The sequence below is a fragment of the Leptodactylus fuscus genome, chromosome 5 (assembly GCF_031893055.1).
Source record: "Leptodactylus fuscus isolate aLepFus1 chromosome 5, aLepFus1.hap2, whole genome shotgun sequence".
In the NCBI taxonomy this organism is placed as follows: Eukaryota; Metazoa; Chordata; class Amphibia; order Anura; family Leptodactylidae; genus Leptodactylus; species Leptodactylus fuscus.
Genome location: NC_134269.1, coordinates 140,273,828 through 140,299,981, shown reverse-complemented (window position 1 = coordinate 140,299,981; position 26,154 = coordinate 140,273,828). Strand labels below are relative to the sequence as shown.

Sequence of the window (26,154 nt, the reverse complement as noted above, 5' to 3'; positions counted from 1 at the left end):
TATTAACAGTCTATATAGGTATTAGTGACAGCCTATTAATGACACTCATACTGTACGTTAGGCAGGCTGTGCAGCACCTAGATATGTACAATGCACAGGCTCCAGCACCCCATTTTCCCTCAACCAACATAATAAGGTCTGGCTAGTTAATTGGCCAAAATATAATATCGTCCAATCCATGTTGCAGATCCCCATCTTTTGCAAGTCCCTATGCTAAAATCAAAACTAATACTCTGAAAGTGACATAATTAGAAATCATATCACTGGAAAAAGACCATAATAACTAGGCAGGCATGGAGGTATATGATGGAGGCTGCTTGGGTGCATATTACTGAGAAGCATGTACTTACACACCTACAATTCATAAGGTGTCCAGGGTTTTTCTACCATGTAATAATATTGTATTGAACCGGTTTCACAAAAAATATTAGTTCATAACCAAATTTAGTAAGGTAAAGGTGAACACATTTGTAGATGCAATGTCTCACCACTTTGTTTTTGCATCCAGCATCTATTGCATCAAATGTATTGTTGGACTGCAGGATAAGATTTTTAGTCATATTTTCGTACACTAAATTTCTTATAGAGATTTTGGCACATACTTTGCATGAGTTTACTTACAGGCTCATCAGCTGTTTATTGCATAAAATCAAGGGTTTCGAGGGCAAATCCGTGAAATTCCTATGACAAGCCTTCTTGTTTACCCCAAACATCACTACATGTTCTCTTCTCTAAAGAAATATGTATGCAAAGCAGAAAGAATAATAAAGAAGTAAAATGGTGACTAACATTCGCTTGTGCGAATGTTCTGAAACCCTTTTAGCTGATAAGTAACAAAGATGTTGAATGCTGTTTACATTCTCATGAAGAAATATCTCCATTTATTCTCCACTAACAATGAACAGCAATTACAGGCGTCTTTTAAAATATTTTGTTAAAGTCTGCAGAGGCAGAATCTCGAAAAGTAATACGTTCTTCTAAATGGAAATAAAAGCTTGGGATAATTGCATTGGCTTTACAAGTAAAGAGTTCACAAACTAGCGTTTTTGTTTTTCGTATATATCTGTATAAATAATGTACATCTCATAATGTAGTACTCCATTTTCTGTGACTACAGGGATATGTTAATTGTATATTTCAGAACCTCCATTGTAACTAAATCTCTTAGTCCTCAGTAAAGATTGGAGAACCTCTGAAGATTTGTTTCATCCAGTATTAATACGAAGTGATCTTCTGGTTTGGTCCAGTCCGAACTTGTTCAGATAGAGCCAGACGTGAAATTGTTATACTCTGGTGTCTCTTCAGATTCCAAAGTATAATAGATCTAGGCCCATTGGAGGTGGAAAAAATATTTATACTCAACATCCATCACCTCTTTATGGCCTCCTCATGTCATCTGGCGATCTGTGTCTTTCCTCCTTCGAGTACCTGAGGTCACAGAAGAGCGCCAGAACTGGCATCTGGAACTTTTCTGTGACGGCATGTGTCCAGGGTCATTGATGAAGCCTCATCGGTGATATGGGCACGCTGAATTTCAGTTTTCATGTAATTTGCACAAAATGTATAAAATGTTGTATGTTAATTTAACGCATCTTTAATAGAGATGAGCGAACAGTGTTCTATCGAACTCATGTTCGATCGGATATTAGGCTGTTCGGCATGTTCGAATCGAATCAAACACCGCGTGGTAAAGTGCGCCATTACTCGATTCCCCTCCCACCTTCCCTGGCGCCTTTTTTGCTCCAATAACAGCGCAGGGTAGGTGGGACAGGAACTACGACACCGGTGACGTTGAAAAAAGTAGGCAAAACCCATTGGCTGCCGAAAACATGTGACCTCTAATTTAAAAGAACAGCGACGCCCAGCTTCGCGTCATTCTGAGCTTGCAATTCACCGGGGACGGAGGTTTCCGTCCAGTTAGCTAGGGGTTAGATTCTGGGTAGGCAGGGACAGGCTAGGATAGGAAGGAGAAGACAACCAACAGCTCTTATAAGAGCTAAATTCCAGGGAGAAGCTTGTCAGTGTAACGTGGCACTGACGGGCTCAATCGTCGCAACCCAGCTTTCCGCGGATCCTGAATGGAATACACTGACAGTGTATTCCCGTATACCCGATATATACCCCCGATACCCGTTCCAACGGTGTGCCCCCCCACCTTCACCCCAGAAATACCCTGCAAGTCCCCTAGCAATAGAATTGGGGCTATATACACCCACTATTTTTGCTACTGCCATATAGTGCCATTGTCTCACTGGGAATTCAAAGAATATATTGGGCTTACATATAACTTCAATTCCAGGGAGAAGCTTGTCAGTGTAACGTGGCACTGACGGGCTCAATCGCCGCAACCCAGCTTTCCCAGGATCCTGAATGGAACACACTGACAGTGTATTCCCGTATACCCCATATATACACCCCAAATCCCCGTTCCAACGGTGTGCCCCCCCACCTTCACCTCAGAAATACCCTGCAAGTCCCCTAGCAATAGAATTGGGGCTATATACACCCACTATTTTTGCTACTGGTATATAGTGCCATTGTCTGACTGGGAATTCAAAGAATATATTGGGGTTACGTGCACCCACAATATTTGCTACTGGTATATCGTGCCATTGTCTCACTGGGAATTCAAAGAATGTATTGGGGTTACGTGCACCCACAATTTTTGCTACTGGTATATAGTGCCATTGTCTCACTGGGAATTCAAAGAATATATGGGGGTTACGTGCACCCACAATTTTTGCTACTGCTATACAGTGCCATTGTCTCACTGGGAATTCAAAGAATATATTGGGGTTACGTGCACCCACAATTTTTGCTACTGGTAGATAGTGCCATTGTCTCACTGGGAATTCAAAGAATATATTGGGGTTACGTGCACCCACAATTTTTGCTACTGGTATATAGTGCCATTGTCTCACTGGGAATTCAAAGAATATATGGGGGTTATGTGCACCCACAATTTTTGCTACTGGTATATAGTGCCATTGTCTGACTGGGAATTCAAAGAATATATTGGGGTTACGTGCACCCACAATTTTTGCTACTGGTATATAGTGCCATTGTCTCACTGGGAATTCAAAGAATATATTGGGGTTATGTGCACCCACAATTTTTGCTACTGCTATATAGTGCCAGTTTCTGACTGGTAATTCAAAGAATATATTGGGGTTACGTGCACCCACAATTTTTGCTACTGGTATATAGTGCCAGTTTCTGACTGGGAATTCAAAGAATATATGGGGGTTACGTGCACCCACAATTTTTGCTACTGCTATATAGTGCCATTGTCTCACTGGGAATTCAAAGAATATATGGGGGTTACGTGCACCCACAATTTTTGCTACTGGTATATAGTGCCATTGTCTCACTGGGAATTCAAAGAATATATGGGGGTTATGTGCACCCACAATTTTTGCTACTGGTATACAGTGCCATTGTCTCACTGGGAATTCAAAGAATATATTGGGGTTACGTGCACCCACAATTTTTGCTACTGCTATACAGTGCCATTGTCTCACTGGGAATTCAAAGAATATATTGGGGTTACATGCACCCACAATTTTTGCTACTTGTATATAGTGCCATTGTCTCACTGGGAATTCAAAGAATATATTGGGCTTACATATAACTTCAATTCCAGGGAGAAGCTTGTCAGTGTAACGTGGCACTGACGGGCTCAATCGCCGCAACCCAGCTTTCCCAGGATCCTGAATGGAACACACTGACAGTGTATTCCCGTATACCCCATATATACACCCCAAATCCCCGTTCCAACGGTGTGCCCCCCCACCTTCACCTCAGAAATACCCTGCAAGTCCCCTAGCAATAGAATTGGGGCTATATACACCCACTATTTTTGCTACTGGTATATAGTGCCATTGTCTGACTGGGAATTCAAAGAATATATTGGGGTTACGTGCACCCACAATTTTTGCTACTGGTATATAGTGCCATTGTCTGACTGGGAATTCAAAGAATATATTGGGGTTACGTGCACCCACAATTTTTGCTACTGGTATATAGTGCCATTGTCTCACTGGGAATTCAAAGAATATATGGGGGTTACGTGCACCCACAATTTTTGCTACTGCTATACAGTGCCATTGTCTCACTGGGAATTCAAAGAATATATGGGGGTTACGTGCACCCACAATTTTTGCTACTGCTATACAGTGCCATTGTCTCACTGGGAATTCAAAGAATATATTGGGGTTATGTGCACCCACAATTTTTGCTACTGGTATATAGTTCCATTGTCTGACTGGGAATTCAAAGAATATATTGGGGTTACAAATAACCTCATTTCTTGCTACTGCCATATAGTGCCAGTTTCTGACTGGTAATTCAAAGAATATATTGGGGTTACGTGCACCCACAATTTTTGCTACTGGTATATAGTGCCATTGTCTGACTGGGAATTCAAAGAATATATTGGGGTTACAAATACCCTCATTTCTTGCTACTGGTATATAGTGCCATTGTCTGACTGGGAATTCAAAGAATATATTGGGGTTACGTGCACCCACAATTTTTGCTACTGGTATATAGTGCCATTGTCTCACTGGGAATTCAAAGAATATATTGGGGTTATGTGCACCCACAATTTTTGCTACTGCTATACAGTGCCATTGTCTCACTGGGAATTCAAAGAATATATTGGGGTTATGTGCACCCACAATTTTTGCTACTGCTATATAGTGCCAGTTTCTGACTGGTAATTCAAAGAATATATTGGGGTTACATGCACCCAGAATTTTTGCTATTGGTATATAGTGCCATTGTCTGACTGGGAATTCAAAGAATATATGGGGGTTACGTGCACCCACAATTTTTGCTAGTGCTATACAGTGCCATTGTCTCACTGGGAATTCAAAGAATATATTGGGGTTACGTGCACCCACAATTTTTGCTGCTGCTATATAGAGATGAGCGAACACTAAAATGTTCGAGGTTCGAAATTCGATTCGAACAGCCGCTCACTGTTCGAGTGTTCGAATGGGTTTCGAACCCCATTATAGTCTATGGGGAACATAAACTCGTTAAGGGGGAAACCCAAATTCGTGTCTGGAGGGTCACCAAGTCCACTATGACACCCCAGGAAATGATACCAACACCCTGAAATGACACTGGGACAGCAGGGGAAGCATGTCTGGGGGTATAAAAGTCACTTTATTTCATGGAAATCCCTGTCAGTTTGCGATTTTCGCAAGCTAACTTTTCCCCATAGAAATGCATTGGCCAGTGCTGATTGGCCAGAGTACGGAACTCGACCAATCAGCGCTGGCTCTGCTGGAGGAGGCGGAGTCTAAGATCGCTCCACACCAGTCTCCATTCAGGTCCGACCTTAGACTCCGCCTCCTCCGGCAGAGCCAGCGCTGATTGGTCGAGTGCAGAGACTTAGCAGTGCTGAGTCAGTTTTGCTCAACTACACATCTGATGCACACTCGGCACTGCTACATCAGATGTAGCAATCTGATGTAGCAGAGCCGAGGGTGCACTAGAACCCCTGTGCAAACTCAGTTCATGCATTTTTGCTACTGCTAGATAGTGCCATTGTCTCACTGGGAATTCCACAAATAATTTGGGGATTCATTCACCCTACATCTCAGGCTCTTGCCATATTCACCCAGGTTGTCAGTGCTGCACCAGCTCGTTCCCAGACAGCTCGGCCCGAAAAACACGTTACCTATATAGAGGATTTGGACAATGAAGACAACATGTTCTAAATCTAATGTCTGCACCTTCTCCAGAATTAAAATAAAGGCAGCGTTTAACTTTCAAATAGCACTGCACAAAGGAAGAGCTTATCAGCTTGTCTCATGACATGCTACTGAAAAGTGTCATTTGTGTATCTTAATGTAAATATAGTTGTATAAGCTTTTTGGGTTTTAGGCACTGCCAAGTTATTTATTACCACCCGCTCCCTTATAATGATGATGACGCCAAAGTCACTGTGGGTGTTCAGAGCTCACAGCTTTGGTTGACATTTGTCTTGCTCTCTGTCGGTACCAGCTGTCTTTTTGGATACCGTAAAGTTATGTTGACTTTATTAACAGCTATAGAAGCTTTAGCCAGGTTGTGACGGTGTGTAACCCTAACAACACTAAGTGGGATGCACATTAATAGTCAGTCTATGTACGCTAAACATATCACTGAAGTAATTTTTTTTCCCTCTCCCCTAATATAAGAAAGGAACAGACATTAGACCTAGACCGGGGTTCGAGGCTTGTAAAAATCCAGTATTATTTGTTCTTCATGATGTGAAATATGTGTTGAAAAGCAACCCAAGATGAAGTCAGCCATGTGTGCCAGTGTGTTACTTGGCATGCCTTTGCTGGCCCCAACTGTAAGGGTCACTCTCCATTTCCTCCATTTTCCACTCCCCTTCACACCATTTGTGGTGAAGCAATGGGATGCACTGAAGTGCACCCTCTAGCCTCGTGTGGGACAGGGACATCAGATGCCACTCCAACCCCCTCGTCTTCCTCAGCCAGCCAACGGTGCGAAGATGAGAGGAGTGTGCTCTGAATGTTTTCTGCCTAGCAGAGGCTAGTTCTCACTTACGAAAATGGCCCCACTTTGACCTGTATATCAGGCACAATGGTGTAGGTTTCAAAGAAACATGGCACCAACAAGTTGAAAAACGTGGGCCATGCGTGGACCGTGTTTGAGTCTGGCAAGCTCCAGATCTGCTACCAGGTTCCAGCCATTATCACAGGCGCAAAAATGCCAGGCCCCAGGTGTAGCAGGGAAAAAAAAATGCCATCTCAGCCAGGATGGCATCCCTGACCTCGGAGGCACTGTGCTGTCTGTCCCCCAAGCTGATCAGTTTCAGCACGGCCTGCTGACATCTCCCCATGCCAGTGTTACAGTGTTTTCCGCTAGTAGCTGGGGTGGAGGTTGCAGCATCGTAGGGTTTCAGTCTACTCCTGCCATGAATTTTGGCCTGGGAGAGGAGATAGGCCACCCCAGTTTGCACCCGGGGAACAGACTCCACCACATTCACCCTGCCTGTCATTAAAGATAAGCACTGCAGCATCCCTGACCACAGGCGCTTGTCCATGTGTCGGTGGTCAAGTGGACCTTGCAGCAAAGCGCAGAGCTCTGGGCCCGACTGATGTTATGGGACACATGCAGGCGCAAGGCAGGGACAGCACACCAAGAGAAGTAGTAACGGCTAGGCCCAGCATAGGGAGGTGCCCCAGCTGCCATCTGCTGACGGAAGGCCTGGGTCTCCAGAAGCATAAACAAACACCAACATCTCCAGGGCCAGCAGTTTATCGATGAGGCTGTTAAAGGCTTGGGCATGGGGGTGGGTTGTGTTGTACTTCTGCCTGCAATGAAAAGCTTGGGAAATGTGGAGTGGCTGGGAAGAGGCGCATGATGGTGCAGGCCAAAAGGGCGCATGAGGGTGAACTCCCCAATGTGTCAGAGATAGGTGTGTAGGTGTCCTTGCATCATATACTTGCACCATATTTGGCTTTGGAAGTTAATTTTGTGCCAAAAAGTGGTTAAGACAGCGATCCCTCAGCTACTCCCGTTACACTGTCTAGTGAAATTACCATCTTTGTAAGTGGACCACCACTTGTAAGATCCCAAAGGAAGCAGGCAAGAGATGTGCAGTGCAGAAAAAAAGATGAGAAAATAAGTGTAGGCTGTAGAGCACAGAGGGATCGGAGAGGACAGAGCTGGTGTCGGCCAGGTATTCCCACAACATGCGCCTATACTTGTCCCTCCTGATGACACTAGGCCCCAGAGTGGCAGTAATTTGTCCAGGGGGGGCCATTAACGTGTTCCAGACCTAGGAATAAGTCTTCCAACAGGGTAGAGTTTTGCATGCCTTTGCTTCTACCCACTGTTTTTGCTGCTTAGCTTCCCTCCACATCTACACTGCTTTCACCCCTAAACATCACCCCAGTTTATGCCTTTGTTTCTACCGTTTTTTTTGTTGAATTAGCTTCCCTCCACATCTACACTGCTTTAGCCCCTAAACATCACCCCAGTTTATGCCTTTGCTTCTACCCTGTTTTTTTTTTTTGTTGAATTAGCTTCCCTCCACATCTACACTGCTTTAGCCCCTAAACATCACCCCAGTTTATGCCTTTGCTTCTACCCAGGTTTTTTGTTGATTTAGCTTCCCTCTACATCTACACTGCTTTAGCCCCTAGACATCACCCCTGTAAATGTGGGGTCGGTGGCCTCGTCATCCACCAACTCCTCTTCCAATTGCGCACTGGCCCCTTACTGCAAACCGCACATGACCACAGCTTGCCCTGATGGCAACTGTGTCTCATGATCCCCACTTAGGTCCAGACAAGTCGGTGGCGGGTCCAAAACCCCAAAATTGGAAGGAAATGGCGGATGCTGCAGTATTTCTAACACCTGTTCCTGGTGCTCGGGCCTGGTCTGTGTTGTACCCTGCACCCTGCTTAACGCAGCTGCCATATCCGAAGTTGTGCTGAGCGCATGCTAATGTTTTGTGTCCAGTGCAATGGATGGGATGGGATTTCACATAAGTCTGCCACCCATGGCCACTCATGGTTGAGCAACTGAGGGAGTTGACTTTGACGAACCCGAGGGTTTTGGAGTTGGAACTACATCAAAGGTCTGTGCTGCTCACACACTCTGCTCAACACATGATATGTTTAGTGCCAGCAGTGTGGAGACGTCGCACAACAGCCGTTGTTCCAGCAGGTACAGGCGTTGTAGGAGTGCATAGAGGCTAGCAGCGGCAACTATAGACTTTAAAAACTATCCGCACAAGCGCCACACTTTCACCAGTAGCTCAGGAACATTGGGGTACCTTTTTAAAATGATTAGCAGCAATGAGTTAAAAACGTGGCCCAGGCATGGAATATGTTGCAGGCTGCCAAGCTACAGAGCCAATCCCAGGTTACGGCCATTATCACACATGACAACATGCCTGGGCCTAGGTGCAGTGGCAAAAACCACATTGCCGTCTCATCGAGGATGGCATGACTCACTTTGTAGGCAGTGTGCTGTCTGGCCCCCAAGCTGATGAGCTTCAGCACGGCCCGCTGACGTCTCCCCACACCAGTGTTGCAGCGTTTCCAGCTTGTAGCTGGGGTCAATTTAACAGCGGAGGAGGGTGGTGTTTCAGCCCTCCTCCCAGGAATGTTGTGTGGGGAGACAAGTCAGGCCACCACATTTTGCGACCCGGTCCACGCCTCAACTACATTCAACCACTGTGCCCAAATTGAAAGGTAGCGTCCCTGTCCGCATGCACTTGTCCATTCGTAACTGGTCACATGGAACTTTAGGGCTAAGCGCTGAATTTAGGGACCGCCTCATGTTTGGGGGAAAGTGCTGGTGTGGACGGCACAGTGCGGTGGCGCAGTAGACACTCTGCCCAAAAAGGGCAGAGTGTCCCCCAGCCGGGATTCCAACATCTCCTGGGCCAGATTTCTTGAGATGAGGCCGTTGAAGCCTTGGGCATGTGGGTGGGTTGCGCTGTACTTTAGCATGAAATGAAAGGCTTGGGAGATGGGGAGTTGCTGGGAAGAGGCGCATGATGGCGCGGGCAAAAGGAGAAATGGCAGGAAAAGGTGAGGATAAGGGTGAACTCCCCAAAGTGTCAGAGGCAGATGTGGAGGTGTCCTGGCTGCTGGTCTGGACTGCAGCGCCAGCCCTGTCAACAGTGGGAGAGGCAGTGGCCGCCAGGCCAAACGACGATTATCCTGCGCTTGCTCTCACCCACTGAGCCCAGGGCTTGCCTTCCAAATGATGGCACCCGCAAGAGGTGGTGAGATTCCTCTCCGCAGATCTCCAACCCATCTTGGACTTGCAAATTGCACTACATTTGTCATGTAACTGACATGTATATGATGAGTCTATCCATTGTCTGTTCATTTTGGTGAAAGTCAGCCTGTCAGCTGACAGACAGCTGTGCTTGTCAGTGATGATGCCACCGGCTGCTTGTACCCCCAGTTTTTGCTGCTTAGCTTGCCTCCACATCCACACTGCTTTTGCCCCTACACATCACCCCTATCCATGCCTGTGCCTCTAGCCATAAGTCTGCCACCCATGGAAACTCATGGTGCAGAAAGTGAGGGAGCTGACTCTGAGGAACCCTTGGGTTTTGTAGCTGGTACTCCATCAAAGGTCTCTGCTGCTCACACACCCTGCTGAACATACGGTATCTAGGGTTAGAGCGTGTGGTGACCTCGCACAACAGTAGGTGCTTCAGGCAGATGTAGGCCTTGCTGGAGTGTATTGCGGCTAGCTCCAGGTACTGTAGACTTGGGAAAGTGGGTGTCCAAGTGCCGCACTTTCACCCTTAGCTCAGCTAATTTGGGGTATGTTTTTAAAAATCATTGCACCACTACATTGAACACGCGGGCCAGGCATGGAACGTGTTGGAGGCTGGCAAGCTCCAGAGCCCTCCAACAAAACAAAAAAGCCTGGCCCCAGGGGCAGCGGGGATAAACAAATTGCCATCTCATCCAGGATGGCATCCCTGACCTCAGAGGCAGTGTGCTGTCCGTCTCCCAAGCTGATGAGCTTCAGCCCAGCCTGCTGACGTCTCCCCACACCAGTGTTGCAGCGTTTTCAGCTCGTAGCTGGGGTCAATCTAACAGCGGAGGAGGAGGAGGGTGGTGTTTCAGCCCTCCTCCCAGGAATGTTTTGTGGGGAGACAAGTCAGGAAAATTCTTGAAACAGGGGAGAGTTTTGCATCTTTGCCCTTGCTGCCTATGGACATCCCTTTGCCTCTAGCCACCATTTTCCCTGCTTTGCTTGCCTCCACATCCACACTGCTTTTGCCCCTAGACATCACCCCAGTCCATGCCTTAGCTTGTACCCCCAGTTTTTCCTGCTTAGCTTGCCTCCACATCCACACTGCTTTTGCCCCTAGACATCACCCCAGTCCATGCCTTAGCTTGTACCCCCAGTTTTTCCTGCTTAGCTTGCCTCCACATCCACACTGCTTTTGCCCCTAGACATCACCCCAGTCCATGCCTTAGCTTGTACCCCCAGTTTTTCCTGCTTAGCTTGCCTCCACATCCACACTGCTTTTGCCCCTAGACATCACCCCAGTCCATGCCTTAGCTTGTACCCCCAGTTTTTCCTGCTTAGCTTGCCTCCACATCCACACTGCTTTTGCTCCTAGACATCATCCCTATCCATGCCTCTACCCCTAGCCATAACTCTGCCACCCCTGGAAACTCATGGTGCAGAAACTTTGGGAGCTGACTTTGAGGAACCCTTGGGTTTTGTAGATGGAACTCCATCAAAGGTCTGTGCAGCTCACACACCCTGCTCAAGATATGGTATTGTAGGGTTTCAGCGTGTGTGAATGACGGACAACAGCCTGTGTTTGGACAGATGCAGGCCTTGCTAGAGTGTTTTTAGACTAGCAGCGACTCCTGTGCACTTGCAAAAGTGGGCGCACAAGCGCCACATTTTCAACAGTAGCTTCGGTACATTTGGGTATGTTTTCAAAAAACTTTGCACCACTAGGTTAGACGTGGGCCAAACATGGAATGTGTTGGAGGCTGGCAAGCTCCAGAGCCGCTACCAGGTTCCAGCCATTATCACAGGCGTAAAAATGCCAGGCCCCAGGTGTAGCAGGGAAAAAAAATGCCATCTCAGCCAGGATGGCATCCCTGACCTCGGAGGCACTGTGCTGTCTGTCCCCCAAGCTGATGAGCTTCAGCACCGCCTGCTGACGTCTCCCCACACCAGTGTTTTAGCGTTTGCCGCTAGTAGCTGTGGTGGAGGTTGCAGCGTCGTAGGGTTTCAGTCTACTCCTGCCATGAATTTTGGCCTGGGAGAGGAGATAGGGTACCTCAGTTTGCACCCCGGGACCAGACTCCACCACATTCACCCTGCCTGTCCTTAAAGATAAGCAGCATCCCTGACCACAGGCGCTTGTCCAAGTGTCGGTGGTCAAGTGGACCTTGCAGCAAAGCGCGGAACTAAGGGCCCACCTGATGTTGAGTGACACGTGCTGGTGCAAGGCGGGGACGCCACACCGGGAGAAGTTGAGACGGCTAGGGACGGCATAGTGAGGTGCCACAGTTGCCATCAGGTCCGGGAAGGCGGGAGTTTCAACAAGCCGGAACGCCAACCTCTCCTGGGCCAGCAGTTTAGCGATGTTGGCGTTCTAGGCTTGCGTGGGTGGGTGGTTAGCGGTGTATTTCTGCCGGCGCTCCAATGTCTGAGAGATGGTGGGTTGTTGTAAAGAAGCGCCTGATGGTGCCTTTGATGGTGCAGGAGAAGGAGATAAGACAGAAACAGGGGAGGATGAGGGAGAAGTCAACAAAGTGGCGGAGGCAGATGAAGTGATGTCCTGGCTCGTCCTCTGGAGTGCATCGCCAGCACTGTGAGCAAAGGCAGTGGCATGAACGGCGGGCGACGTTTGTCCTGCCGTTGCTGCCTGTCACTGATTCCATTGCTTGGATTCCAAATGACGGTGCATTGAAGTGGTGGACAGGTTGCTCTTCTCAGGGCCCCTACTCGATTTCGAGAGGCAAATTGTGTAGACGACACTATATCTGTCCTCGGCGCATTCCTTGAAAAAACTCTACACCTTCGAGAAACGTGCCCTCGATGGGGGAGTTTTTCTGGGCTGGGTACAAAAGGGAACATCTTCGGACATTCCGGGTCTGGCCTGGCTTCGGCGAAGCTGTTGACCTCTGCCTCTAGCTACCCTTTTTGGTGCTGCACCTGCCTCAACATCCACACTACTTTCCCAGCTTGACATCCGCCTTGTCCAGGTTGGGTCGGTGTCCTCGTCGTCCACCACCGCCTCTTCCAACTCCTGTCTCGCCTCCTCCTCCTGCACAATGCGCATGTCAACTGGCTGCCCTGACAGCAACTGCATCTCATCGTCGTCAATGAGGGTGGGTTGCTGGTCATCCGCCACCAAATCGACCGGAGATGGAGGAGACTCTAGTGTTTGAGCATCTGGACACAGATACTCGTCTGTTAGGTCCGTGGAATCGCGAAATGGAGGGGCAGGTTGCGGTACAGTCAAAGGAAGGGAGAACAGCTCTGGGGAGCAGGGACAGTTGGGGTTATTGTTCTGGGAAGATTGGGAATTTTGGGTGGAAGGAGGACAAGACTGTTGGGTAAGAGGAGGTAGAGGCTGACTGGCTGGTGGACAATGTGCTTTAAGCGTTATCCGACAGCCATTGCAAGACCTGTTCCTGGTTCTCGGGCCTACTAATCTTTGTACCATTCAGCCTAGTTAATGTGGAACTTTTGTGCAAAGCGCAGAACTTAGGGCCCGTCTGATGTTAAGGGACACACACTGGTACAAGGCTCAACTCACCCTAAGTGCCAAAAACACTGCTGGTGCAAGGCTCTACTCATGCCAAGGGCCTCAATCTCTGCTGGTAGCACAGCTTAAGGTCCTGTAACTTTGTTTGGAAGGGCTCATGTTAAGGGCTAGAAAAGTGAATTTTGGAAGGTCTTACCACATCACACACACACACACACACTCAAAATGACAGTTAAGGGTGAGGGCTTTTGGAATTCCCATTGCCTATTCCATTTGTGGTTGTCATGGGGAACGTGATTTAAAGGGGTGGTTGTTACTGTTTGTTGAGCTTAAATTGGGGTTTGTGTCCATCCATTTGGGGAGTAAAGAAGGTTTCCAGGTATTTTCCCACTTTGATAGAGGTTTTTTTGAATGTGGAAAGTGTGTAGTTGTTAGGCAGTGATGTTGGGGTAATAGAGGATCTTTGGTGTGTTAGATGCCCCCAGACATGCTTCCCCTGCTGTCCCAGTGTCATTCCAGAGGTGTTGGCATCATTTCCTGGAGTGTCATAGTGGACTTGGTGACCCTCCAGACACGGATTTGGGTTTCCCCCTTAACGAGTATCTGTTCCCCATAGACTATAATGGGGTTCGAAACCCGTTCGAACACACGAACATTGAGCGGCTGTTCGAATCGAATTTCGAACCTCTAACATTTTAGTGTTCGCTCATCTCTAATCTTTAAGTCTAAACACGTCTGTCTTCAGATGGTACTCTACATTCTATACCACGCCCAAACTTGTGCAACATTGTGGCAATCTTTTAAAAAGCCACATTTGATAAATCGGATGTAGACAGCTAGATGAATTATCCACTCCTACAGGGGCGTAGCTTGAAATTTGTGGTGGTGTATAGGGTGCAGTCGCACCCAGGCCCAGGAGCCCGGAACTGGCAAGGTTGAATAAACTTCTTTGATCTCACATCGATTTCCAGGGTCATGGCTATAGAGGGTGTAGGAGCAGACCTGGGAACCAAACCTGAGTTTTGGTTTCCAGGTGTTGTCCTACATCACATCTGTGGCTTGATGACGATGCCGACTCGGTGTTGCCCTTGTGCCTCTGTATGTCCCATTGGAACCAGTAAAGTGTGTTTATCACATTCCTAGTATCTCCTCATCACTCAAAAGTGCTGTAAAATATTCCCTTTTTTTTCTTTTATTTTATTTTGTCCTTATACTACTACCTTCTACTTAGTAGGTTGGTCCCTGGGTAAGAGCTGCAGCTTATTTACATAATTTACATCCCTGAGCCAAGTACTACATCTTCAGACGCCAGGTCGCATTTCTCTCTGTGCTTTTCCTATAAGCATAGTCACATAGCCAGTGTTTTTATGAACAAAACACATTTATCTGCTTACCGATTGGTGCCTCGGTTGCTGAGATTTTTCCTTATATGCTAATAGGCTGTTTGATGGAACGAACGCATTACCATTCCTCTCATTGCAGAAAAAGCTATGCTTTTCAGAACCCAGTCCCTCTTTCTGCTCCTGCTATGATTGACATGTATACTGCATGGCCTTATCGGTCATAGCAGGGAGGTGATAGGAACAACGAAACATTAAAGGGCATGTGTTTTTCCCTTTTAATAATTGGTAACTGATTAAAATGAATCCCATCTATGGAAAATGTTCATTCTCTCTGGAAAGACATTCTAACTTCAAGCCAAAATATCCTATAAGGTCTCTTGCCCTCATAATTTCCACCCTATTTGGTTACTTTAAAGAAGCAATTTTCCCGTTTCAGTCTCTATTACCGTCTTTTGCATGAATCAGCAGCATCCTGCTTTCTTTCCTTTTTTTGCTCATAGAATCTTAGAAAAGTGTCTTAAATTCAACTGCAAAGGTATGATAGGCAGGGAAATGATCGGTGGGATGGCAGGCATTGTTATTATTGTTCGGTTCGCAGATGGTTTTTTTGGATTTTGCCTTTCATCATTATTCTAGCATATAATCACACAAGCAGAAAGGAGCAGCAGTTTGCTGAGCGCTGATGGGACACATTATGCTTTATGTGTCAGTACATCCTTGTAGAGATCTTTTTTTTTCTTAAGCAACTGCTTCGGAGTGGTTTAAAAACCCTCAAATGTCAAAATGTCTGTGATTGTCTTTACATTTCATTACACAGCGATGACATTATTACTGATGTGTTTGTGGAGCACTGAATAGTAACAACACAACCTGAGCTAATGTTTGTGTAACCTTCATCCGCACGACTTCAACATCTACAGTAGCGGGGCCTTGTTGCGACATACAAATTATTCATTGTAACTTGCAACACCAACATCTACTAGGCTTCCGTGTTTTCTATGCAACGTATTAACCGTTACGAGTCCGCCAGCGCAACTTTATCTTTATCCTTATCTCTGAATTGCAATTTGCTCTTAATTTTCTTCCATCATTAACTGTGAGTTTCTCATCGCCTGTAACCATGGTAACCAGTGTCATGAATTGAAGTAATTGTTCTATTAAGTATTTGTTACTGTGATAGTGAACGTCATATTGTGCATTATAGTGTCACACATGGAATGGCTCCTTTCTCAGATTCAGTCACAGATAAATATGCGCAGTTTATACAGAACATCTCCAATATAGCGCACAAATGACCTTGAGTAAGGGTACAATAACATTATTACCATGACCGCCGCCACCTCAATGAACACAATGCCAATAGCAATGATTTGAGGCTCTAGTACACATCTGTATTACAGCAGCATACAGAGACTTAATACAATGCAATACTGTATGCTACTTGCTAGGTCTCTTATTTCAGGGAGTATTTTTCTGATGGTTTCATTTGAGTTTGACATTCCATTACATATAGTATTATGCTTCTGCCTCCACCCCGACACCAATCTATATCAATATTGTTATATGATTTTACGTACCTATAGAATAACAGATCAACTCTCCGAGTGGTATTTCTTGTATTCATCTTCTTCTCTTATTTTTCAGTGCCACCTTGGGCCTTAATCGCAATAGCCATAGTTGCTGTCTTGTTGATACTCACTTGCTGCTTCTGCGTGTGCAAGAAATGCTTGTTCAAAAAGAAGAATAAGAAGAAGGGCAAAGAAAAGGGTGGGAAGAATGCTATTAATATGAAAGATGTAAAAGATTTAGGCAAGACCATGAAAGACCAGGTAACCAAGTCCATGTTTAAGTTGATGGTGCAAATCACATCCTGCATATATTTATCTAGCAAACCATCAATTCCCATTTTATATGAACACATGTATTTAGTTTTATATTAAAGGACTTGTCACCAAGTATAAAATGATATGGCATTTACCATGCTTGGTGACAGGTCCTCTTTAAATATAAGTATCTGAAACAAGTGAAGGCCATATGCGAAGCCCACAATACAACTCACCCAAGTGCAACCTTAAAATTCTACAGTGCTCTCTACCCCACCTCTTTCACTCCTAAAGACAATGATGTTAAAATCATGTTTTCATGTGTTGTATGGAAGATCACTTGGATGTCAGACTACTATACTGATTCTCAAATAAAAGAACTTTTTAGAACTCTGTTCACAATAAACTAACTTCTGTTACTGGAATCAAATACAAATTTCTAAGCAAATTGAGCTTTATTTTACTAAGGTTCTGTTCACATTCCTGGCAAGCTTTCCATTGATGGATCCATTTTGCACTGAAGACTTCAGTCAATAGAGGGAAACATAAAACTGCTTTCCAGCCGGTGTCCATTTAAGATAAAGACTATTTGGAATGCTTGGGGAAATGTGAACAGAACCTAAGATTTTTAAGTCAAATTTCCTGTAAATCTCTGCGTAAATACTCTATAGAATCCCTACGTTCTTCAAATTGTTGACAGTTCAAAATTGCATCAATGGCATAATATAATATATTTTGGCTAGATATCCACTTTAAGATATGTGGCATCTAAATAAATAATTGAATATAAATGGATCCATATATATATGGAGTCCTCATCCCAGTACCTTAGATAGGTGCTTCTAAACTTTACAAATATATCTCTGTTATTCAGCTTTGGAGCCCCATTTTGGTCGAAATCACAGTTTCAATCATATGAAAATGAAGGGAAACATACTTCAGGACTTTGGTCCTAGCTCTAGATTCCCGACATAGCACATTCCCCCTCATTTGCACATTCAATAAAAGAACCACTTATATGGAAATGGGGCTCCAATGGTCTCCCTTTAAATTATTACTGCATAGTACAATTAATGGCTTGGAATGGCTGTATTGCTTTATTTAGAAAAGTCTGAAATATTTGCCTTTTTGAGCAGTTAGAAGTGAGATAGGAATCACTATGGTTATCAAAATCGCCAGGGAACAAGCTGCACATGCAACAAACAGCTTCAATTCAGTTTTCAGCAAACCTTGGGTTCACAGTGCAAATCTATTCACTAACATGAATGAAGGAATTGCAGGGCGACCCAGTGGTCTTTGCTCACACAAAGGGAGCTGTAGCTAAAATTCCTGGTCTCGCTACAGGCAAATCATTTGGTTTCCTCTTGCACTTCTAACTTCTGAACCAGTAGCCATAATCACACGTAATATAGTATACTGTATAACAGCAGGTTAAACTATGAGTTGTATATATGTAGCGAAATTATAACAAAATATCTTGGCCATTTTACACATTAAATATATTGTAGGTCTAAATGAGGCAAAGCAAATTGCATATTGATTTCCTATTGATGCGATTTTGTAAACATTACTTCACTGGGAGACATTTATTAGGAGTAGTAAAAATGATTTTATTGAGCGTTACTGTCACATATATGGCTAGAGTACATATATAAAACTAGATGTGAAGTAATTGTAAAGCAATTGAATTTGCGTATTATTAAAAGATGCTAAAACATGAGTTTTCCTACAATGAATTTGACTAAACCTGCAAAATATGTGTGTGAGAAGTAGTAATACATACATACATACATACATACATACATACATATAAAACTGTTGTAATATATACATGTATATATAAAATTCTAAGTAATCTTTTCTTATAACTCTGTGTTGCATTCCTCAGTTATTCCTCCTAGAAATTTAGGAACAAACTGACCACTGAGTGTTACCACCTGGGGATGTGTCCCTACATACTCTAATACTATGGAGTCGGCATTGACAGTACCATATCGATGCCCCTTTCACAAGAATCAACGTATTCATATATTTGTAGGGGGAGTAATAGAAAGTGCACAACATTTTTCAGTTCTTCAGTTTTCTCCAGAATTGTTATTTTATGGGGAATACTAAAAATTCAAAGTAATGAGTGGTAAGAGAACAGCTTTAAGATCTACAAAATAGAAAAAAGTGTGATACATTTTATTGGTAACAACTTTCATTACTTGTTGTGTTGAAAAGGACACATAATGCTAAATCGGCTGCAGATCTGACTGGCTCGCCAGTTTCTTCACATAGATTGTTTAATCATTTATTAATTAATCCTTGTTTCCCTATTAACAGCCACAAGAGTTGAAGAAAAAAAAAACACACAGCACCAAGCTCTAATAGCGTAATACCATTACAGAAGGAGTAATACCAAAATAATGGTATAAGGCTCACCTTAGGTGGTTGTGACAATAGCTCACAACACTATGTAGACATGTAAATGGGGTGCCTCCAACCGGTGGGGGCAACCATTGCAGTGGCCAAGCCTAGGAAACACCAAAACAGCTGGTGTCAGTTTCTGGAAACATCCAAAGTACAGGAAAAAGGAGGGCAGAAGGCACACTGGTCCAAACGTGAATTCATTATTAACACTTGAGAAAGGATGCATAGCCCAAAACGTGTTGTGTGTTAATGAAAAATTCACGTTTGGACCAGTGCTCCTTCTGCCCTAATTTTTTCCTGTACTTTGGACAAAGGTTTATGGGTAATTGTGGGTAATAGACAATAGTGAACACATTGTTGTAGACACTAGCATAGTGCAACAACCCTTTATCATTAAAAGAAACAGGTAAAGGGTTTATGTATTCTGCTGCTGTAGAGTTCCCTGTAATAACTCTGCCCTATTCCTCTCTGTAGTATAATGCATTGTAGAATTTCTAATAATTCAGTTTACTAATATACCCAAGGTGAACGTTCTATTTAATGGTTCTAAGGAGAACATGAAGAAACCATAGCCCAGAATAACATGTACAAACAAATTGACTAAATACAAGAAATCACTTGTTTTTTGCTTTGTAGATCTTTAATTAACATATGTTTTTCATGTTTATGATTCTGTTAATTAAAATATGTTTTTATGTCTTTAATGTTTCTGTTCTTTAGCTATTAGAATAAATCTGTTGATGCCATTCTCTCATAATGCTGAAATAGTCATCATTTCTAATCACGCTTTACAAAGAAATAACAGTATTCATGGGATGTTTCTCTTCATGCAGCAATCACAGCAGAATAACCAATCTCCTTCTTTCTGCAGAAACCTAATTATTTCTTTCTTTTTAATCCTTCATCAAATGATCAATTCCTAGAATATAACACAATTAAATGTATGTAGGTGTAATTCTAAGGCCCGTTGCACACAACCATGTGTGGGCACGGTTGATGCACGGGTGGCACATGGATGTCATTTGTGTGTTGCCTGTGCACCGGCCATGCTTAAGTGTCCATATTCATTTAATACATGGGGCCGCAGAAGCATGGCCACAAAATCGGACAGGAGTAGGACCTGACCACTGATCCATGTAATACGTGGTCACGTGCGTGGTTCGACAAAAATGAATGGGTCACTGTGCTATCCAGGAAAAACCCAGATTGCACACTGAACTAGCCCATGGTTGTGTACAAGGTGCCTAAAACAGTGTTAACGCCCAAGGTGACCAATAAGATATGTTGTGTTGGAATCTAACGGAATGATACATTCACTAGTAATAATGCTGTTTTTCTGAAAACTCTTTTATATTGACAATGGGGTTCATTTGCGACTGGCTACCATCAATAAGCCCTGATCCACCTGATATAAATTCTAATATCACAAGACTGTTATCACTTACAGGTTGTTCTAACACCTTGCTAAATTGTGTCACAAATTAAATAATACATTGTGTTACATACGTCTTTTATTACTAATATTACTATTATCAGGCAAATAATTGAACCATTTATTGGGAGCACTTGTACTCAATTCCAAGGAAATATGCTAGTGCTCATCAGAGAAATGAGAAGGTTCTTGTTTATTAGGTGATCTAACCTTTTATGTGCAGGGAGGTGGTGCCCACAAATAAAAAAAAAACAATTGCATGGGGAAGGAATGTAGTAGCGATCGTTGTCCCCTCCAATTTATTAAAGGATGATGCCAACAAGTGCTGTGTTCATCATCATCATCATCATCATCAACTGGCGCTAGTTTTCAGTTTATATCAGCCCAGCGCCGCACCTCCCATGAGGCGACCTGAAGCGAGCGCTTCAGGCGGCGCTATGTCAGGACCCCAGGGAGGGCGGCATTTTTGATTACCTAAGCCAGTCCAGGACAAGCTGTCCTGGACTGGCTTAGAACCGAGCAGTGGTTTGGGGAGGCCACTGGAGCAGCGCTGCTCCAGTAGCCTCCCCTCACGCTCAGGCAGAGAGCAGGTCATCTCCGTGCCTGCTCTCTGCCTGCGAATGGCACTAAGCCCCGCCCCCTTCGCGCCACCACGCCCCCTTCGCTCGACCACACCCATTCTCCCCGCCCCCTCCTCAGGGGGGGGCTTTCTGTAGATTGCCTCGGGTCGCAAAAGGGGTAGGTTCACCCCTGTATCAGCCTATCTGAAAGTAGTATGGTTGTACTAACAACTGTATCTAAGCTTATCTGCCAGCGGATCAAACCTAGTAAAAATAGTGAACGTGTAAAATATTGAACATATATAGAACCTCAGAAGTACATACACCTCTGCTCTAAAGGCATCCATACACTTATAGCAGCTGATGACTGACAGCTATTCTTCCTGACCTTCCCTTGTACATGCATGCTTAAATGTTTGGGTTCATGGCACCTCTAGTGGAGACTTACCTCTTGCAGAAACAGAGGATTGTGGATGTTAAGAGACAACTTGCACATATTTTTTTTGTCCTCAACATATGTTGGTACAAGATAATGGTCAGGACAATCCCATACACAATAGAAATGGGTGGGTTCAGACAACTATTCCGCTGTATAGGCACTCTCAAATTTTACATTAATTGCATATTTTAATGTTACAATTGTGATGGGTTAAATTATACAACGTAGTAAAAATACAGATTTCCATATAATAATTATTCAGAAGTTCAAGCTGTACCCAAAGCTTTCTGTATCATGTAGCCTACATTTATTCTAACAGAAAATGCAGACATATTGGTTGCCAGAATCTGATGGCGTTATTGTGTTATTGACAGAATACACTGCCAACTGATCCAAATGTGATGGCCAATATTGTTTGCTACATAGCCACTGCATATAATGCCACTACAGACCTATCTGCTAGTAAATAAAAAAAAATGCATATTGTCTAGCTCTGACATGATAACAACTAGGTCTATCAACTGAATGGGGTTTTCCTGGGACTTCCTTACTAGCTACAGTCCACATAAAACTACTGTACATGTGGATGTTTAAGTTCTGGCCATACAGTCACAGGATTATGTGTGAATTTTCAGATTTTAATATGGAAAATCTATATCGTTATCCAATAACCATTAAAACAATGTATATACATGGAAGTTTCTTTGTGCAAATCCTGAATGTATACATGTACCCAAGGGGCTAGTTCACACGGGGTTCCGCATGAACCAATTCCGTTGCATCCCGTCCAGGCTTTCCACTCGGGATTAGGCCCAAATGAATGGGCCTAGTTCGGAGGGTACTGTGAAGAGGCGGATGCCACGACTGAATCAGCTGCGGAATCCGCCTGAAGAAAAGGCAGCTCGCCTCTTTTTTCCACGAGCGGGAACAAACCCGCACATAGACCTCTATTGTGAGGGGGCGGATTATGAAGCTGATTCCGCGTCAAAATCCGCCCCCTCTTGCCCCGTGGGAACTAGCCCTAAAGGGGCATTGTGCAGACTTGCTCAGGCACACTATAGAAATAAACCAGCTCCTTTTATAGAGGCTCTTGGTCATTTACTTTTTTACTCTGCTAAATAAAAGCTCTCAAGTCTTGATAAACAAGAAGTTATTCTCATCTGACAAATCATCTTTAATGAACCTGAACGATACCCAATTTACAAATGGGCTTTCTATATTTATATTGACTTTTGGCAGCGTAAATGACACCCATTTTCTTACTAACAATGTGTTTTGTTATTTCTATTGTTGTTTTTTTATTTTTTTTTCTTGCCATTTTTCCTTTTCTGTTTTACATGTATTATGTTATTCAGTTTTGTATAATGTACTATCTTTGTCACTATGTGGAAAAATGACCTATTTATTTCAAGAGGGAATGTGCTTTGAAGGCATCTGAAATATTTATACGAGCATGAAGTAGATGTATTAGCACATTATGAACTTTCTTCGGTGTTACAGTATGATCAGTAAATCATCCCTTTTATGAGCACATTTCATTGTCAATACTGCGCTGTATGGGGAATCGAGCCGTTCTGAGAGTGGTCAATGGTCATTTCATCATAGCTCTGTAATTATTTTTCTAGAACTATTCTATATAACATTTCTCAAATGCTTTTAGTAATCTGTTTCTTTAAAGTCATTTATATTTACTGCATAGCAGGTCATGTATATTATCAGGATATGTTCCAGGCATTATATCTGTTATAATGTAGTTTAATGGTGTTTTTATGGTACACATGGGAATTTGAGATACACAGGTTGCTTTTCATTCTTTATGCCTAAATAGCTGTATTATATTGCTTGTTGTGGGTTTATGTATTATATAGTATGTACATAATTGACCTTCACACGTATAAAGCTCAGGACAGTCTATAAATGAACAGGATACAATCCAAATATTACAGAGGTAGTGATACTATATAAGAAATAATTCATCATTTTTTAAAATTTGGGATCCCCTGTATTGGACTTCAATAACTTTTGGATTTCTTGTCTACCCATTATACTGAGAAATGCAAAACACACTGCATTCAAGTAAATAGGACCCCATTACTCTTATTTTTACAATAGGTACATAGGAATATTGCTGTAACAGAAAAATTGGGAAGATACAGTAGTAAATCGTTGCATTCCCTATCACACAAGACAAGCGTGATCCATGTGATGTATGTCTAAAAGAAAAAAATCTGTCTTTGTTCCTCATAGCAACATGGATTTCATTTCTCAAGAGCGCTCTAACAAATAAAAGCTGCACGGGTTAGCTTGCTTTCAGCGACAAAGACAGTTTTTGTTTCAGTCAGTTTCATGAATCTCTCCTATTAGTGTTATGGCTAGTGTTGGACCAAAAGGATTAGTCTATGAATCTAAGGCCTCATTCACATCTGCATCAGTAATCCGTTCAGGGGAGTCTGCATGGGGACCTCCCAGACGGACTACCGAATGCATTGGTAAGTGGTGTGTAGTGAAAGCACACGGACCCCATAGACTAATGGGGTCCGTGTGCTTTCCGCATGGAACATGCGGACAGAAAACTAGTTCACAATCTACTTTCCTGTCCACATGACTCGTGTGGAGACCATGCGGGAAGCACACAGACCCTACAGACTATAGTGTGCTTTCACTGCACACTGCTTACCAATGCGTTCGGTAGTCCGTTCAGGGGGGTCCCCATATGGACTCCCCTGAACGTATTACCGACGCAGATGTGAACGAGGCCTAAGAGGAAGCAAAGAGAAAATCTCTGTCATGCCCCACCTGTTGTGACTTGTGCTAAGCGTAACAGTGTGTCAGTTTTGTCAGCAATATTCCATTAATAATGATGGGATTTTATATAATGCTCCAAGATGATTCTCAGAAGGTTGAACCATGTATGGTCAGCCATCACAGAAACAATGTTGAAGTTAGTAAGGGTGCATGAGAAAGAGTAAGTACCATACTAATATCATTGGAATGTCAGTGTTGATGTAGGAAGTATCAATGTATAAGAGATATGAATACTGGAATAACACCGCATATTCGCATAAAGATTGCATGCATAAACATAAATGACTTTACAGAATAGTCGTTGAACACCAGATTTGACCTACACTTACTGTAAATGAAATACCTAATGGTCATTTTTCCAAGGTTCTTACTAATGGTTATGTGTGGCTGTCTTAATTTGATTTCTTCCTTCTGTGTCCTCCCTCTCTGTGTTGTATCTCATGACTGTTCTGGATTGTCACTGGCGGTAGGTTTTTTATTTCCTATTTGGATAAACCATAGATAGTGGAAACATTTTATGATTAGTTGTCTTGACAGCTGGGGCTTCTCAATTGAGATTAATCCACTGCTTAACACTGCTTAATACATCAAGAGGCTGAACTAAATTGATTTCATTCATACGTAAATAGAGTTATCCCCACAAATACAAACAGAATTGTATTAGAAGGCTAAAATTGTGTAATTGCTGCAAATAATCAACATTTATTAAACAAAAATTTCAGATCAATTGTATGCTTCATCTTACATTTCCTAATAATATTACTTCTACTAAGTGAAATATGAGTCCTGGAATTTATACCTCTAATTGAATTTAGACTGCTCAAGAATAGATGTTCTCTGCACTATGCTAATCTAAGCCCATAGTGACTAATACTGTGCACCTAACCATGGCGGCATTTGTAATACATCCCTAAATAAATGGATAAGTATTGAGTATGTCTGAAAAACCCAGGATAAGAAAAGGGGTCTTTTTTATTGCCTTTAACTTGTGGCTGGTATTGCTGCACAGTCTCATTTATATGTATCATTGTGCGTTGCAGTGCCATACACTTTCCATGGATTAGAGTAGTGTTGTTTCATGCAACAAAGCAGACCACTGTTTTAATAAAACCCCATAAGCATTGCATATATGTGTACTAGGGGAATTTATTATGACTGGTGTTTCAAATTCCAGTCTCAAGAAAAGGCCGACTTTAGCTAACTGTCCCTGAATTATCAAGAGGCTCTGGGATCTTAGTAAATCAGGTGCATGCTCATGCACCAGAATGGGCATCAATGCAAGTCGCCACATTTCTAATATAACTCACTCCAGTTTTCATAATAATTGGGCTGATGTGTATCCAGATCAACCCGCTCTCTGCCCACTCCTCCGCCATTTGCAGATGGTGGGGAGCAACCCACAGAATGGGCCAGGAGGAGCATCTTTGGCACAACAAAAAGGGTTGTGTGCCAAAGGTGGGCCAGATTAACACATTAATCATGTATGTCACAAGAATGGCATATATGGGTTAATAAATTCCATGCAATATGTTTAAATTACCTTTTTAAGGTCAGATAATAGTTATTAATGCCATAGTAAACAAGCAGTTAATTATAAAAAGTAAAATCGCATCCATATATTTTCAATAGCTCTGTGAAATTTCATCCGAGGCTTAGTATAGAGATCACAAAGTAGCTGTGGCCAAATGGCTTCTGAGTGATTGACAGCTATGTGCCATGAAGCTGCTGCTTTGCCCATACACTTAACTATAGTGATAAAAAAGCATTTAACATACTGGCATCTGTTATATATTGTTCTGCCAGATATATTCCTTAGTTAACATTTATCACTAAGTTTTTGTTGTTGTTGTTTTATATGCTGATGGCTTCTTGGCAGGTATCTTCATTTTTCCAGCCAAATCATTGTGTGTGTTGCTCGGAAAATATATTGAAATGTACTTCACAAGTCAGACAATCCATGGTGTAGAATTAATACACTGTACATCAAACAAATGGCTGCCTTATTTATATTTAATAGACTGTTCATCAGCTATATTACATCAACTAAAACTGTCTGAGCCAGGCACAAAATTTACCTACAAAAATGTGATGTTC

The 26,154-nt window shown here is 43.3% G+C and overlaps 1 protein-coding gene across 2 annotated transcripts in view; it reads left to right on the top strand.

Annotated features, from left to right (window-relative positions):
- SYT1 (synaptotagmin 1) overlaps positions 1-26,154 on the top strand; it is a 160,979-nt gene that overhangs the window by 6,448 nt on the left and 128,377 nt on the right. For both annotated transcript variants that reach the window (XM_075274373.1, XM_075274371.1), the window contains exon 2: positions 16,234-16,418. In XM_075274373.1, coding sequence (XP_075130474.1) covers positions 16,234-16,418 — 185 coding nt within the window. The remainder of the gene's footprint in view (positions 1-16,233; positions 16,419-26,154) is intronic.